The 17,490-nt window shown below is 42.6% G+C and overlaps 2 protein-coding genes across 3 annotated transcripts in view; one reads left to right on the top strand and one right to left on the bottom strand.

Moving 5' to 3' along the window:
- Nucleotides 1–17,490, top strand: part of Flo2 (flotillin-2) — a 121,352-nt gene that overhangs the window by 31,288 nt on the left and 72,574 nt on the right. The gene's annotated exons all lie outside the window — the stretch shown is intronic.
- Nucleotides 983–9,784, bottom strand: LOC122407864 (glucose dehydrogenase [FAD, quinone]). Its single transcript, XM_043414332.1, has 3 exons — nucleotides 8,717–9,784; nucleotides 8,111–8,247; nucleotides 983–4,189 (listed from the first exon to the last, which is right to left on the bottom strand). Exon 3 carries the CDS (start codon nucleotides 3,977–3,979, stop codon nucleotides 2,117–2,119), a length of 1,863 nt encoding a protein of 620 aa, XP_043270267.1. The 5' UTR covers nucleotides 3,980–4,189; nucleotides 8,111–8,247; nucleotides 8,717–9,784; the 3' UTR covers nucleotides 983–2,116.

Below are 17,490 nucleotides of genomic sequence, written 5' to 3'. Positions count from 1 at the left end.
GTTGGAGTCCAACTAAGTGATCTAAAAAAAACCTCCCAATTATTCCAGTTATTGTCCAATTTCCTGGCGAATTCGCAATTCGTAGTTCTTCAACCTGCACCGATACTTGGTGAAATAAAAAATTGGTGAATTACAAATGTTTCTTTCGTTCGTTTCGTTGCAAACTTCAGCGTTGTGACAATCGTCTCGAATTTTTTCCCAAACTTTTGTTATATATTTCATCGTTACTGTGTATTTTTCTTCATATTTAAACACGTTCATCTTAATACCCAATCAAAGACGAACCCTTTAAAATTTATGTCAGTCGACTACCCATTGAAACTCTGTGTAAGCTTCAAGACTTTCTTAAGAGAATCGTTTCGTGCATGAACTGCCTTAAACGATGAAAACTCTTCCAATAGCATCAGTTATTATTGAATCAACAATTTTTTTCTCAGTCTATTTCCCTCCCATCGGTTCACGCTACTACATAATCTGCTCCTAGCTTCATATTTTTATCCTCAACAGTTACCTTTAGCCACTTTTTTCGCACCAGGTTACCAAGGTCGTTCGATTTTTTCAAACGATCAACTCGCTCCGTTGGTATTTCATCGAAAAATTGAGAGGATGTTAACAGAGGTAACTGTAGATGTAAACAATTTGATCGTGCAACGATGATCTTTCGACTCGCCTCGTAAAAAGTTGGCTCGCTCCAAAGTCATGATCAATCGGATAAGTTCGTATGTAAAATCATCCCATCAAAGTTTCTTACTCGAGGTTGAGTGGGTTCAAAGTCTCTTGGCAAAAGACGTATCAATGCAATTTTTATTGTTTTTTTTTTCATTCATTGCCCCACCAGTGCAATCCTCGGAAGTCAAAGATTCTTCGAGCTGTTCATCAATTATCAACTTTTAATTATCTGGCATTCTAAATGATCAATTACCACATCCAAGGATAATTATGTTCTCCGCGGGAATAATGGAAACAAACGTTCTTTTGTAAATTCGTGAAAAAAGTTTTATTGTCAAGCAATGTCCTATCAACTATATCAACAAATACAACAAATCATAGAGATACGTTTTTTTATTAAAACTAATTGTCTGCCCTCGCTGCGAGAATCAAGTGCATCCTGTGCCGGAGCCCGATCGCCGTTTGTTCGATCGAGCCTCTCATTTAGCAAGAAACAAATTTGTTCAAGGTAAGAATCGAGTGAACTTTCTCTCTTTGTGGTTGGTATTCGAGGCGAGGACACATTTGGTTCACTTATCCGTCGTTTGCTTCATCCCATTTCTACTTTATTATTCACACGTGCTATACTACGAATATGTACATACTGAAACTGATTACATAATTTAGAACAGGGGGAGCGGGTGGGTGGGCAGAGTCATCGCTTGTTGCTTTCCGAGACTCGTTCACGGCGAATCTTTTCCCTGAAGGAATACTTGAGGACATTTTTTCCGTTAATCTTTCACGAGGGTCGGATAGTTGACGATTTTTCATTGGGACAACCGATTATGGCACGCGAAAGATTTCTTTTCCCGTTATACGAGGTTACAGCGATAAAAGTTTACATATGTACAGTTGAATCCGTTGAAGAATTGTTGTGTCAGGCTGGAGTGATGTTGAAGTTTGCAATCTCAAAAAACTCTCCAACAATTCCAATAATTCTACAATTTTGTTCCCTACCGAATTGCACTTCGTAGCTTTTCAATTTACACCAATGATTTCGTGAAATGAAAAATTGGTCAATTGCAAATGTATTTTTTGTTAAATTCGTTGAACTCGAACGTTGCAAACTTGGACGTCTCCAGGCTGGACTAGTTTCGGACTCCTTAGCACGAAGCGCACTTTTGAGGTATATCAGTATTTTTCCTCCACTTATCTTCAGTCCCGACGAATCTTGGCCCACGGTTGTTCGTACAAAGTTCTAGGTTGTGGTCGTTTTTTAGCCATGTGGATGGGTAAATTGAGTCGCGTAGAATCGGTAGATCCATCAGCGCAAACAGAGCGCTTCTTCCAGCATCAGAGAAAAATAGTGCGAATCGCGATATAAAAAGTTTGATTTACAAAAGTTAAGTTTGATTGTAACGAGATTTGATTGAGTTGACGTCGGAGGAGAAGGCGATCGAGGGAATCGTTATCTTCCGAGCCAATCGTTCTTGATGAGGTCGGCTCCTTTCTCGGCGATCATGATGATCGGAGCGTTCGTGTTGCCGCTGCTGATGGTTGGCATGATCGAGCCGTCGATGACTCTGAGCCCCCGGACTCCGTAAACTCTTAAACTGGAGTCGACGACAGCCTCAGGATCGGTAGGAGGTCCCATTTTGGCAGTGCCCACGGGATGATAAATGGTCATGGTCATGTGTCTGATGTGACATTCCCAGTAGGCATCGGAGCCGAATTGGAGATGCCTGCAGCCCGGGAGTTTAGTTCTGTGGAGCCTGGAGCCAAATTGCTCGAAAACTTTAGCTTGGCTGAGTTTGAGAGCGATTTTAGCGCCTTCGACGAGAGTGGCGATGTCGCGGGGCTCCGAAAAATAGTTGGCATTGATGAGCGGATTTTTGAACGGATTAGAGTTCCGTAGTCTAACGGTACCGCGTGACTTTGGCCTGAGGAGCAGCGGTATTATCGTCCAGGCGTCTTTGTTGGTGATGGGTTTGAAAACAGTGTCGTAAAGGTCGTCGGTCAAACCAAGAACCTTCTTCACTTGTGCGCCCCCGTCCGAAGCGATGGAGGCAGGTGCCACGTGGAATTGTATGTCCGGGTAGTCGATAGACTCGTTGGCGAATTTCGTGTTGACGAAAGCGTAGCCCTCGATGCCTCCGAGTGTCGTCATGGGGCCTCTGCCATTGGCGACGTAGTGCATCGTCACGGGAGCGGCTTGGAGGCGATCCTGGACGATGGCCACCGGTTTGTCGATGAGGAAGGTCAGCCCTAGGGCGCCAACGTGGTCCTGGAGGTTGTTACCGACCGGGAGGTCTTTGAGGACCGGTATCCCGATGTGACGAAGGTGTTCGCCGGGTCCTATTCCAGAGAGCATCAACAGTTGTGGACTGTTGATCGAGCCCGCTGATAAAATGACTTCCTTCTTTGCCCAGACGACTTGCTTCTTTCCGTCCCGATAAAATTCGACGCCCTTTGCCCTCATGCTCAAAGGATCGATCATGATTTTCGTCACGTGGCTGTTCATGGCGGTGTGAATGTTCCTTCGTAACCTGACCGGCCTCAGGAAAGCTTTTGCCGTCGAACATCTGCTCCCTCGTCTTATCGTCCCCTGTGAGATCATGAAGCCGGTCTGATACTCGCCGTTTATGTCGCGATTCTCGTAGCCCAATTCCATCCCGGCCTCGACGAAGGCGACGACCAGTGGGGTTTTCCACGGTGCCTCTTGGACCGTGAGGAAGCCACCGGTGCTGTGATAAGGGCTGTTACGCAGATACGGGTTTCTGTTGTCCTCCGACTTCTTGAAGTAGTAAAGAGCTTCCTCGTAGCCCCATCCCGGGTTTCCCAGTTCTTCCCAGTGGTCGTAATCCCGTCGGTTGCCTCGGACGTACAGCATGTAGTTGAGAACGCTGGAGCCACCGAGAACTTTCCCCCTCGGCCAATTGCACCTTCCACCCTTCATGCCCAAGCACGATTTTCCGGTCGCTTCCGTTTTGTATTTCCAATCTAACTTGGTCAGTTGCAAATAAGCTGCCAGCGAGGGCACGTCCGTCACTTCGTTCTCATCCGGTCCTGCCTCCAACAGAAGGACTCGCCAACTCGGGATTTCCGAGAGTCTACTGGCGACAACGGCGCCCGCTGAGCCCCCACCGATCACCACGAAATCGTACTCCGCCTCCAACGGATATCGGTTTATGGGACGACTCTCCGGATCCAATTGGTCGTACCGATAATAAGACAATCCTGCTATCAACAGTGGAACCAACCACAAACCGGTCCCGACGAGGCTTATCGCTCCCTTCAATGCTGACGTCACTACTATTGCACTCAAAACCATTTCTGATGATCGATTCGTTAACGCGCATCAATTTTCTCTCTCCTTAGCAATCCCTCGGCCAATGCTCTCCTCCGTTGTTCACTAGCAATGTCAGGAGGCATCAGGAGGTCTGGCACGAATTTTCTCGAGTCCACGCTTCCCGGGGAGATTATACATCGTCGACGCACGCTCAGTCCTCCAATCGGATCGGTCGCACCATCCTCCTTGTATCTGCAACGGGTAGGATTCGATCAAATTGTAGAACGGTCGATATTTCGAAATTTTTTATGTTCTAAGTAATGTTTAGTTAATATTTAGTTAGAACTAAATGTTCTAATTAAATAAGTAATTTTAAATTACTTATTTCCGATCGACTATTTAGCAGATTACGTGCCTAACCGAATATTCCTTCTTTGAATTCGTATTTACTCGAAAATCTATTTTTCCATATTTTTCATTTCGAATGCAATTTCAACAGACCACACGAACGTCAAAATAGTTCAGATTTTCGAATTCAAGATGGAGAGTAGTTGTTTTATATGGACAGACTTGAAAATGGAGTAGGAAAAAATCGAAAGTGAATTTTTCGAGCCTATAAAGCTTGGATATGCGGAATAGCGATGGTCCGAAAGAACGAAAATCAAAATGGCGATGTTTGAAATTGGAGATCACCTCCGCGAAATCGGTCGACTTTCTAACCTTTCGCCATTTTAATCGTTCGACTTTTTCGTGTTTCAGTACTTCAACCTCAGTAATATCAAGTTTTTCGTTATTATATTTTCGAAATTGTGAATGTTCACAGTACTTCTGACTGCAGTAATTCATGAATCGAAAGAGTGATGGTCGAATATTCGGAAAAACGATATTTTACTCGTCGTTATTTATTTTCGTCATTCAAAGCTCTGGTCGAATTAATCTGTCTCCGTATTATCATTCGCACAAGCTCGAGATTTCAGCTGTTCGAATTTTTAGTCATTCCAGCATAAAATCCCCACCCCAAATAAGCGAGTTTCTAAACTGCGATTCGAAGCTCTGAAACAGCGACGATATTATCACATTTTCTCATTATCAAAGTCGTTCGCGCTGACTCAACAAACCTCTTACTTTAATCAACGTTACCCGCTCTTCGGAAGTTTTCGACGCGAGTTACGAGATGGCTACATTGATTGACTGTTTTTACGCACGCAGAAATAAAAACATGTAATCTGGCGTGGCTGTTCGACGATCTCTCCCTCCCCTCCTTGCTGTCCTCCGCTCTTCGGTCCCACAAGGAAGGGGAGTCCCGAGCAACGGAATAAGGAGACGGTGATCTCATAACTGGGGAAAGGTGAAAGTACTCGATCGCGGTAAAACGTCGACTCCTTCTGCACTCAACGTTTTTCCCCTGCCCTGCCCCTGCTCCCGTATTCCGCTTATCGTTACCGGCATTTTTTGTCGATTCTTCTTGCACGAAAGTCACGGTTACGTTAGAATTTTTCAATCGACCATTCCATTAACATTGTAACTGAGCTACCTGTTCAAATTCTTTCCGACCACGATGACAACACCCTCAACATTATTTTCCACTGTGTTCGTTCCCGCCAATTTGTGCTTTTAGGAAGAGCAGCCGAGCTGTCGTGACTGTCACGTTTATAGCTCTAGTTCGTAGCATGGACACTGTAACGAGCAGCCGTCAACATTTATAGTCGATTATCGCCTCTTTTTTCCCCTCTGAATAATTTTTCTAATCGAAGCTCCCAAATGATGAGAAATCGAAGGTGAACGCGGTGGCCCATTCCTCGGTGTCTTCCCCGGGACTCGAATAAGAGAAAAGTTAACGAGGCGGGAAGGGAGTCCGTCGAAACGTTGACCTATGACCGTTGGAACGAAGGGATCGATCGAGTCTGGCGAACACAGAGCGAGCGTCCAGGTCCCCAGGGCCAAAGCAATTACCAGTGCCGGTCCAAGAGTTCGATCCTCCAATCGCCCAATTTTCTCTCCTAAATAGCGAGTCCGCTCGTCCACGCAAACATCAGTAACGACGTCTATTTTCTTCCCAACGCTCTTACACGTGGCCAATTCTCGTGACTTTCCAATACATAAATAATAGAAAAAAAGTATAAATCGGTTTCCTCGGAAGAAAAAGTATTTCCGTACGTGTGCACTGAGCGCCGTGCACATAAGCGGAGAGCAAACTTCGTCCCTCATTGTGCTCGTGGGTGAGCCTCTACTCGACCACTGCATTCGCATATGCGTGCACGTTTGTCTGTTTATTCATACTGAAGCATGACTTAGTAATGCGGAAGAGTAATAATCCTCGTTTCCCAAGCGTCTGGGTCTTTTCCTCCCGCGAGTCTCGTCGGGTCTCTCGTTAGCTCATTAGATCAGGGACGAAAGTGCTGTTTCCGCTCGAATTACATTATGCATCTGGGCAGGCGCGGCACGCGTGCGGATATCACGCTGTGGCGTTACTCTCCATACCATTTTTCGATTTCGCTAATAATCATTATTACAATAATTATGATGGTGCTAAAAGAAGCTCGAAGAGAGCAAACCCTCGACGATAAGTTACACTTTATTGCCTGCGAATTGAATCCGCCTTTATTGCACCCATTATCGAGTCATTATTCCTGCTGTTATCCGCTTTCATCATTTTTATTCCTGATGAATTTTCTAGTCGTTACTGTACTGCAGGAATCCGAGGAAAAAGAGTTTGAACGTTTCTTTCTATGGGTGTGCTACGTCTCTCGTTGGTAGAATTAGGGGCTCGCGGAGTAGGGCGAAAAAAGTCTGCCGAGCCGTCGAGATTTGTGTAGTGTGAGAGCGGAAATTATCATCGACGATGAAAATTCGTCGATGATCTCACCGGTGCAGTTAAAGTGGCCCGAAGAATCTTATTTAAATGTAAATTGTATTGATTTTTACTCCCTAGTTAATGATATTATCAGTTTTAATTAATGTCAGAGTTATTAATTCGAAATTGTAAATAGGATCATTTCAACTTATCTTTAGGCGAATGAAATTACAAGCCATCGACTAATCGGGGATCCATCGCTAACTGAACGCCAACTTTCATTCGTCTCTGACGAAAATACCACAGTTTTTTATGTCAAAAATCGCATTGGAGAGCGCAAAGGGAAAAGACAACGGAACGTGGATCGAGAAAAAAGTATTAATAATAAGACTGTGACAGGAATGGGCCAAGCCAAGTAGAAACGAAATCCCGAAATAAGCAAATGTGAGGTTGTACGAGTGCTCATTACCAATTTCGTTGAATCTTTAACGTAAACTTTATTACTAGTAAGACAATCGTCTCGAATTTTTTTCCAAACCTTCGTTGTATACTTCATTGTTATTGCGTACTTTTTCATAGACTTCGTAAGAAGCGTTCGTTCGTAATAACGACGCTGAAGTTTGCAACGACGTTCGGGCCCAACGAATTTAACGAAAAAAACATTCATAATTCTCGAATTTTTTATTTGACGAAATCATTGGTGTAGATTGGAAAACTGTGAATTACGCATTCGGTAGGAAAGAAAATTGAAGAATTTCTGGAATTGTTGAAGAGTATTTTAGAACATTTCGTTGGACTCCAAAACGTTGCAAACTTCAACGTCATTCGTGATATGGAAAGATGAACAATTTTTTACGCATAGCCCCTTACAACCCTGTGCATTTTTCTTCATATTTAAGCACGTTTATCCAAACAACCAATAAAACGAACCCTTTGAAACTTGAAAATCGTGCATGAACTACCTCAATTTTTCATCACGATTTTAATTTTTCTTCATTTTTAACGTTTCGTTATTAGAATTGATCGATGCAGAAGGGAATCGAAAGAATGCCGGGCTCACAAACTAATAATATTTCGGAGGCAAACCGAAGCACTGGGACGTCGTTCAATTTTCCAGCATCCACATCCTCCGCGTGTTTACTTTTAATGAGTTCGCAAGTGAATGACACGTGAGAGCGTGTTAACAAAGTGAGCATCTCACGCAAGCTGCACTCATATTTCCTGTTTATTTGTCTCGTTTCTATTCGTCGTCTCATTACCATACGAAAGAGAAAATCCAGAGTTACTTGGAAACATTCACCAGGGCGTTTAATTAGTTTTCAGCCTCCTCGTTTTCAGCTTAGTGCATTATATGGAAAAACAAACGGATTCTTCGTTACCTTTGACGTCTGCGAAATTCCGAGACAACTTTATCCTCTCTCGAGTATTTCCTGTACGAGTTGTGCGCAGTGTTAAACGCTGATAGTCATGAAAACATCGCTTTATCGTTCCCTCCACTTTTTTATCCTCCAATTATCTAGAATGAGAAAATCAACGAAATTATTCACTCGGACTCGGTTCTCTATTGAAATGGCAGCATCAATTTCGAGATTTCGGTCTCGACTTTTTCTCGAAATACTTCCCCCTCGGTCCCCCATCCCATTGCTGCACCCATGCACACATTTTCCCATTTCTCATCAACTTTTTTTGCTCTCCATCTACGCAAACGATGCATTTTTTTCCTGTTTTTAAAACTGTAGCATTCTTTACGAATTTTAAGATAATTATCACAATTTTTTCTCTAAATCCTTTCAATTCCATTCATTTACCGTCCCCATTCGCAAACATGTTTTTTCATTTTTACTGGCGCATTTCGCGCCCCCCGCAAACAAACGACGCAGGCTTATCACGCAATTTTCAAGCTGAACCACGCACGCTTCTTATTTTAATAAAAATATCATTGTTATCCGAAAATCATTATTTTTATATTTATATAATAATCGTACACATGAAATAATATAACGTAAGATTGTTCAGCAATCCATCGATCCGCTGAGGAACGGCCTTGCGACAAGAAAAACGAAAGTCGTTGGCTCCTCTCGCTCGAGGCACCCGCAGGAGCTCCTCTCACGAAGACCGACCGGGAATTTCTTCACGATTATATAAGGCACCGACGACCCGACTTGGCCAAAAGTACAGCTCGAGATTGCGAATTCGCGTGTTCTTGGTCGAGCGGTATCGTCGATGTTTTCATATGATTTTAAAGGTGACCCAGATCCGGCAGCTCCGGCTGAACAGAACGACGTTTTGCGTCCGAAATATGATTCGTGTTCGAAGCGCGATCGAAGAGGAGAATGGAATGATGAATTTATTTTTCCGTTGCTCATTAGCTCGCCAAGGAAAACGAAGTTTCGAACGATTCTTTTCGTTCACTTGTAACATCGAGTCTCGAGGCACACACCCACTCTAAAAAGACAGCTGCAAGCACTCGTCGTTCGATTCATAACGAATTAATCATTGCGGGCTCGTCACACTTTCACTGCTATAATATTTGACGTCGAAATTAGAGTCCTCGATACCCTCTGACGAGTAATCAAACCAGAATCTCAATATAATCGCGGGGAAGCTTACTTTTGGTTGACCAAAAAACTGTTGGCTTTATTTTCGAATAAGAAAATAAAAGGACGAGAATATTGCGCTGATTCTGGAGGACGAAAAAAGGGAATCTCGAAACGACGAAGCGAGCGGTATCGCACCGGCTTGAAGAACGTGTTCGACTGTCTGGCACAAAAGTATCAAGATCACAAAAACTCAGCGCGATCGAACTTGGAGCATTCACTTTTCCTTTCGCACGAACATACTGGTTCACGCTCGCGCGAACTAAACGCCGGTTTTACTATCGAAGATACACGTGGGGATGGAGCAACGGGGAGAGACACCAAATGAACGGAAAAAAAGAAAATAGGGGAAAAGAAGAATCGAGAACAGCGGAAAACTGTTGGAACCGGAGGTGGAAATATAACATCGATCGAATGTCGACTTTGCAGAGTGAGTTATGTGAATGTTTTCGGTTCGCTTGCCTGCGCTCGCTCGCTCGTCGTCGTCGTCGTCGTCGTCTCGGCGCGTTGCTTCACTCGAGAGTTGTGACTCTCCTGCGAGACTCTTGCAGCTTGGTTTACGACGTCCCTACCCTCTCAGACTTTGTGGGCTTCATGATCGTTCCTGAAGTTACGTTTCTACGCACACCACCCACCAAGCCGTCTTTCACTGATGCTCCTACGGTCCATCCCGTTATGGCAGACACTACAGAACGCATCGAACTACGAAGAATTCGACCGTCCTTTTGTCAAGTGGACTCAACTATTTGCACATTCCAACAAAAACTGGGCTCGAGTCGACCAGCTGGACGAAAATATCGCAGGAAAAATGTTTCGCTCTTAAGGGGGGCCCTGCTTTAGAAGGTCAAAAAATCGGCTCTTTTCGGCAATGCTTTTAGGATAGACGGAAATAACTCAGCGTAGCGAACTTTTCGGTATGGTTTCAAGCATATTTCGAGAGCACGGAAACATTTTTTCAATGTGAGAAATACTAATTTGGACATGGTCCATGCGCAAGGTCTGAGATTGCCGAAATTTCGAAGCTGTGCACAATGTGGGGAGCATAATTATTGTCTGCAACAAAAATTCCAATTTTTTTTTCCATTCTCATATATTTTCCTTCCATACGAACCTGTGAAAACCCGAAGTAATTGGGAAATTCTATATTTTTAGCGAGTTTGAAAAAAAACGTTTCTATGACATCAACGTGTTGTAAATATAGAATTTTCCTATTTTTTTTGAGTTCGAATAGATTCATGTGGGAGAAAAATATATGGAAATGGAAAAAAAAAAATTGGAATTTTTTTCGCAGACAATAATTACGATGTCCGCACTGTACGCAGCTTCGAAATTTCGACGATCCGACCTTGCGCATAAACCGTGTACAAATTAGGATTTCTCACATGAAAAAAATGTTTTTGTACTCTTGAAATATCCTTGAAACTATACCGAAAAGTTTGCTACGCTAAGTTATTTCCGTATTTCATGATTTAGTTGGATTGAAGGAAAAAACAGTTGAGTCTTCTACGGTTTCGTCCAATCGAATGGACCAACCAATGTTCTTGCCCACCGCGTTAATTCTCCTGACAAAAGTCCTGCCGGCTGCCATCACGAGTACGTGAAGTCGACGGTAATTGATAAGTTTTTATTTTCTCTTTGAAATTATGGAAATGGCTAATTGCAGGCTCGGTCATTCCAGTCGTCACGAGCATCCTCCATTTTTAGCACGCGCAGTAATCATGCGATTAGAGTCGTGTAAAAACAGGATGAAAATAGTAGAAAGCCCCATCGGCTTCGAATTTCGTTTGACGAAGCGGAGCTGCTGGCTGGAAATTTGTGCAAATCGAATCGACGCGGTTCTGAATTTTGTTTAAAAACTCAATGGATATCGAGCTCGTTTTTCGAATCGCCTCGAATGTCAAACGCTTTTGTATTACACAAAAATTGAGCAACTCGACAGTGACGCAGGATGAGAATCGCTGGAGTAAAAGCCTCGTTCAAACGATGCCAAAGTGGATGGCAATTAGACGAATAATAATTTCCATTAAAATCCTCTCTAGTGACGTGTTCATGCGTTTTGCACTAAGAAAACGAGTTTCCTCATTCAACAAATCTCGTGTCGATTGAGTCAAAAAAACCGAGAGTTCGAACGATCGAAATATTTCTTCATCGACGAATTTCATTCAGTTTGCCACGATTTGTTGATCCAAAAGAGAGCAAATTTAGCAGCAACTCTTTCCTCATTGCCAGTCCAAGGTGACGGCGGAGGAGGGAAAGGAGAGGGCAAGAAATTTGCTCAGGTTCTAGGACGTCGAAGGAGCACCTCGCGAGTAGAGTCGTTGCAACAAAAAACGCCTTATTCGTCGGGTCTGACAAACGAATAAGCTGCGTTCGCAAACCCCATCGTGCTCGCTCTTTGGCAGTGAAAGTGTTCTCTTCCTGTATTTAAGAGCGCACACCTCTCCTTCCTGGCGATGTGGTAACTGTTCACAGGCCCCGACGGTGAAGTCGCGGCTTAGAGGAGGACAAAAAAATCAAAGAAAAAGCGCTGAAAAATAAAAAGAAAAAAACGAACTCGCCGAGGCCAGATAAACATTTCGTGGAACACTCGATCGTTTATTCCGTAAACGATATCGCTGAATCTTTCGCAGGGACTCTTGCACTTGAGACTTTATTCCGAGTCTGTAAATCCAGTAAATTGTGACGATTGAGCCACTTCGGTGAGTCGATTAAATTCACCTTTGATCTGGCAATTCCTGGGAGCTTTTGTTGTCGTTTTTCTAAGTCAAATACTTTGTGGAATAAGCAAAAAGAAGGGATGACATGGTCGGATGAGTCGATAGACTCTTTAGAAAAATTGATCCACGAGAATTTTGAATTTTCACTGAAATCGCGTCCTCGATCGAACCGTGCTTTTAGTCGCTTTGCCGGACGCATTGCGGAATCGTGATTTCGCTACTGAAAAATTCTCACGTTCCTTTTTTATTTGTATCTTTGAAGAGTTCACTCGTTCGAGCACCGGAGCGAGTTTCTCTAATAATAAAAAAAACAGAATGAATCGCTACGTGCCAACACGCACGTCACGGCCGAATTGCCCGAGAGCATCATCCACGAACTTTGAAATATCTCGACGCGGTGGGCTACGAAGCAGGAAAGGAAGGGGCACAGACCACTGAAGAAAGTTGGTCACATTCGTACTCGAGGTTTGCTAAATTCAATAAAGGGAAGCCTCAAGACGACGCGCCGTGCGGTATCGTTAGTTTCGTTCCCCGCAATCCCAAACCGTTTTTCCTTCGTCGCGGAACACTCCAATATCGTAACATTCTCAGCCCCCGATTTTCTCCTGATCACGACGCTCAGCTTTGCAACGTTGGAGCCCAACGAATTTTTATTTCGCGAAATCATTGGTGTAGCTTTAAAAACTACGAATTGCAAATTCGGTAGGAAAAAAATAGGAGAATTTCTGGAATCGTTGGAGAGTTTTTTCAGATCTTTTCGTTGGACTCCAACGTCGCAAACTTCAACGTCATTCGTCCCTCTTGAAATAATTGTGGAATACGAAGCGACGGAAAGTTTGATTGAAAGACTTCACGATTAAATTGCACCTTGCTTCACTTTTACTGCTCCGTATTCCCGATCCGTCACCTAGAAATTTCAAAATCTTACACCAATTCCAGATCCGTCGATCTCAGAACCTCCAAAATCAGTTTTTTTTTACGACCGCGAAACAATTCATTTTCACGTGACTGGTGACTCCAGATTTTTCATGATCCAATTGGAAATTGGAATCTAAAGATTCTTCGTGCCATCGAATTATCGAGCTACGAAAAGCAGCCAATAAAAGGATCGCAATTCGCTTGATTTCAGTCTCTGAGTCCAGAGAAATTTTGGAGAAAGAAAGTCGAATATTGTGGAGGAAAATGGCGGAAAATCCTGAATGAAATGAAGGCAAACAAATTGATCTTTTGTCTAGGGACGATGAAAACCGCGATTTTATGTAACTGGGATCCCCGTTTTTTTTCTTAACGATTAATTAATATTCTAGTAGAAATGAGAGTAAGAAGCGGAAAAGCATTCGACTGAAATGTGTGGCATAGTAATTAACTCGGAAATCATAAATATCTCGTGTGGCCTAATAAGTGCTGGGACGGCGGGAGGGAGTAGGAAGGAAAGAGACAAAGATACAAAACCGTTTCAACGTCACGAGCCCAGTTTCCGTAGCGCTGTTGAGAGAAGGAACGAAAGAAAGTTGGTCGTTTAATTGAGTTAGGGGAAGCCCGCGAGGATCACATTCGTTCTGGAGAAAGAAAACTCGAGACGAGGACGAATAAATTATTATACTTGCTTCGATTCAATCAAAATTTTAATGTCTCTGGATATGGCTCGGGAGCACGCCCCGCCTCTCGAGTGGACCAGCGAATTAGAAATCCTAGCAAAATCAATTTGCGTTTTTGCAAGGAGCGTTCAGACCAACGAGAATTATGAACGGTTCTCGAGCAAACGAAAATCGAAATTCTTAGAGTCGAATAGAATTTTTGTCCTTCCGGCGTCAGTTTTCACTCCGTCGTCGCGTCGATCGACGCGATCAGGAGCCGAGAAAAATCGTTTCTCCAGCATCGAGCCGAATTTTATCGCTCGCTTAGTTCCGCATCGGCGAAATAAAAAAAGCAGAAAACTTCTGGTATTGGGATGGCTTGCCCAGTGGATCAGCGGAATTTGTTTCGGTGGAGGAAAATGGCCGGAGGCGCGAATTTCGTCCGCACTAAACTGGAACGATGATACAAAACTACCGAACGCAACTTTCACTGCATTACATTTTTCTCCTCCGGAAACAGCTCGCCTCTCTAACCATCTTTATTGGTAATCGAATAAAATTTTCATAACACACGCTGAGAAACAAAATCGTCGTTCAATCGGAGTCGTGAAATTTTTATCCAAACCGTTTTATCGTGCTCGAGAAAGTTTTTTCACCAAATACTCGCACCGTGGAAATATCAGACGAAATCCCATCGCCGATCCTCTCCCGGCGATAAACTCCTGGAAAAATCAACGGAAATAAACGCGCCCCGTTGTACGGGACCTTCCAGGTTAGCTCGAGTCGTGTTACCTTTTAAAAAATGTTTGCACCGTTGAAAGAACAACGACGAGAAAGTCGATGATCCAAAGGCGTATCTGGGCCACAGCCGAAACTGCTCCACTGCGAACGAGGGTGTCATCGTCGTTTTTATCATTTTTTAAAATCAATCCAGAGTATATCGAACGAACGAGAACGAATTTTGAAACTGAATTTTGTCTGTCCATGAACGAATTTTCTCTCAGCCACACGATTTCAATAATGATCGAAGCTGCATTCTTGCCTCATACTTTTTTCCAGCTCTCGGACACAGAAAGGTCGCCAAAGTTTCAGTGGATTTCAGTGTGCTAAGTGACAAATCTTTTTCAGGTCGTTCGAGCTCTCCCATTTTCGAAATATTCAATTTTTTCGCCCACCCAAACTGTCGATAAAGTCGAATGAAAGTTTTGGCTACTGTCGCATAGAAGAAACAGAATTCGTAGTTATTTCTAAGCGTCAAATCTCAATTCCTTACTCAACAACTGGACTTTGAAACGCTTAGCCGAATTTGTGGCTGAGTTTGCGAGGAACAGACCATACACGTATATTTACATACGTATTTGAGTTGCTCGGAGAAAGTTTGGAGTCGAGATGGGATGACGGGTCCATTGGGCAGAGACGACGAGCTTCGCAGTCGGAATAAAAACCGTGAAATAACTCCTGGCAATGTGGTAAAGAGATGTTACGGACGTACGAAACAGAAAATTACAAAACAGTCTTCAGACCACGCACGAGATGCTCAAATATTCGGTTTCCAATGGCCAAGTTCAAGCTCTCGCGTTCAGTACTTCATCACTTCATGCGACATTGTTTTTTTGACAGTTGGTGCATACTTGACAATTAACACAGGACTGAGAAAAGATTCTTTTTCTGATAAAATTCATCGGTTACAAGGTCGACTGATGATACTCCTTCGGCGGGGGGGGGGGGGGGAGCCTTTGTATTAAGGGCTGTGCACGGTGTAAACGTTGGAGTTTTAGGTATTTTTTGTTTATTTTATAAATAAAGAGTGGTTGGTGGGATTTAAATAAAACCTTGTGCACGTGTTTTACATACTCGAAAGTACTGGAAAAAAATTGTATAAACATTTTTTTCGTGGTACTTTTTTGTACAATAGTGCGTTGAAAATGGCACTCCTTGAATCGGCAGATCTCAAAAACGGAACATCTCGGGACAAAAAACCAAAAAGATTCTTCAAATCTGTGCTATTAACTATCGCATGGAGCGGGGGATTTTCAAAATATCGTTTAGAAAAAAATGGCGAGCGTTTGAAGAAAAAATAAAAATTTTTGTGGTTATGTCAATAGAAAATTGTTTAAGGGGAAAAAAAGTTGTCGAAAATTTTTTTACCATTATAAAAGTGAAAAAAAAAATTTCAGTACTTCTGAGTATGTAAAAAATGTGTACTGGCTTTTATCTAAATCCATCCAATTAATTTTTATTTATGAAAAAACAAAAAACACCTAAAACTCCAACTCCTGTTCATAGCCCCAAATTGACTTTCTATTAACAAAAAATGGCTTCTGGAAAAATAGTGCTGCGTTGATAATTTCAATACGGAAGGAAATAATGAAAAAAATAGTCGTTTCTCGCTCGACGCAATTCCAAAAGTCGAACAAACAAGTTTTTTCCTTTCTTCATATTGTGCAAAAGTAACACTTTCGAATATTTCATAATTCTTTATCGAATCTCGACTAGCCTCCTACTAAAATCAATTTTTCATATTTAACTTCGCAATTTTGAAAAAGGTGATTCGACGATCGGAAAAACATGAAAGATTCATGAAAGTACGAGATAAAACTGGTGGTAAACGGAGAAAAATGAGTAATGCACTCGCTTTTATCTCGATCTTTTTCAGTCACTGGCTCGCTTGCGCGGTATACCGAGCCTCAAATTAGTTTTAACCGCGGTACTAATTTATTCAGTCAAATGCAAGGAGAAAGGGAACAAGTGAGAAGAAAAAAAGAGACGTTAAGTCGAGAGTTTTTAAACGAGTCAGATCTTCCTTGTTAACCGGAAATGAGACAAGAATTTATGCAGCAGAGGCAGTGACAAAATTACGTTCAATTTCCTCTCCACAAAGCAGAGTTGTGAATTCGCCATTCGTCGTCGTAGCTTTTCCGCATTTGTGATCGCCGATTCGTCGTGACGTTTCGAGTAGCTCGGAAGAGCTCCAGACGAATTATGACTCTCGAGTTTTTCTGTCTGCTTCCAAACGATTTCGTGCAGCCAGGAGGGAGGAATGGCTGCAGAAAATGACCGAATCGCAATCAGCAATTGTGGCACGTACCAATGAGACAATTCTTTCGCAACACTTCACGCTCTCTGTTCGTTTTATTTCGATGTATCGAATAATATTACACACCAATAATTTAACTCGTCGGAGTATGTTACGCTCGAGTCACTCGAGCGTGTGTCGCGCATAAAGAAAAGAAGGAAAAAATTCTAATGTGCCTTAATACTTGTCTCATCGATAAGCATTTCCAACGTAGTTTCCTCTCTCTCTCTCTCTCTCTCAATATTTCCGTTTGATTCCGAAGATAATAATTATCCGAGCATAATCGACTTATGAGGGAAAGACGCGCGGAGGAAAACAGCAGGGACGCGTAAACCCGATTATTTCATTGAGGTTTCCCCAGTATGTATCGTCGGCGTTGTAAAACGATTGCGTCGTTCGGATCATGTCGTATACGTAGAAAATTAAATTTGAAAAATTACCCTCCACTTACGACGGTGCGAACAAATTGAATTTTCTTGTACATTAAATAATATTCATTGTTAAAAGTAGGCATTTTTACGGGAGTACGTCTAAAAGTGTCTAAAAGAAATGGCCGGTCAAAGGTGCCGTGCTTTTGAAGATTATTTCAATATTTATGACGCAATGTTACATGAGCTTCACGGTGTTGTTTTTATGCGCTCAGCCCCTTGTCGATTATTTCGATATTGCCGATTGTCGGTAAATTGTCTAATTATTTGGTAAATTTTAGTGCACGTACCTTAAATTTCACTGCTGCAATATTAACTATTAAAAACTGAAAATTCTGAAGGATATTAAAAATTTAACAGTGCG

This window comes from Venturia canescens, chromosome 3, assembly GCF_019457755.1.
Source record: "Venturia canescens isolate UGA chromosome 3, ASM1945775v1, whole genome shotgun sequence".
NCBI lineage: Eukaryota > Metazoa > Arthropoda > Insecta > Hymenoptera > Ichneumonidae > Venturia > Venturia canescens.
The sequence above is the reverse complement of the archived record's forward strand: the minus strand, read 5'-3'. Positions and strand labels throughout refer to the sequence as shown.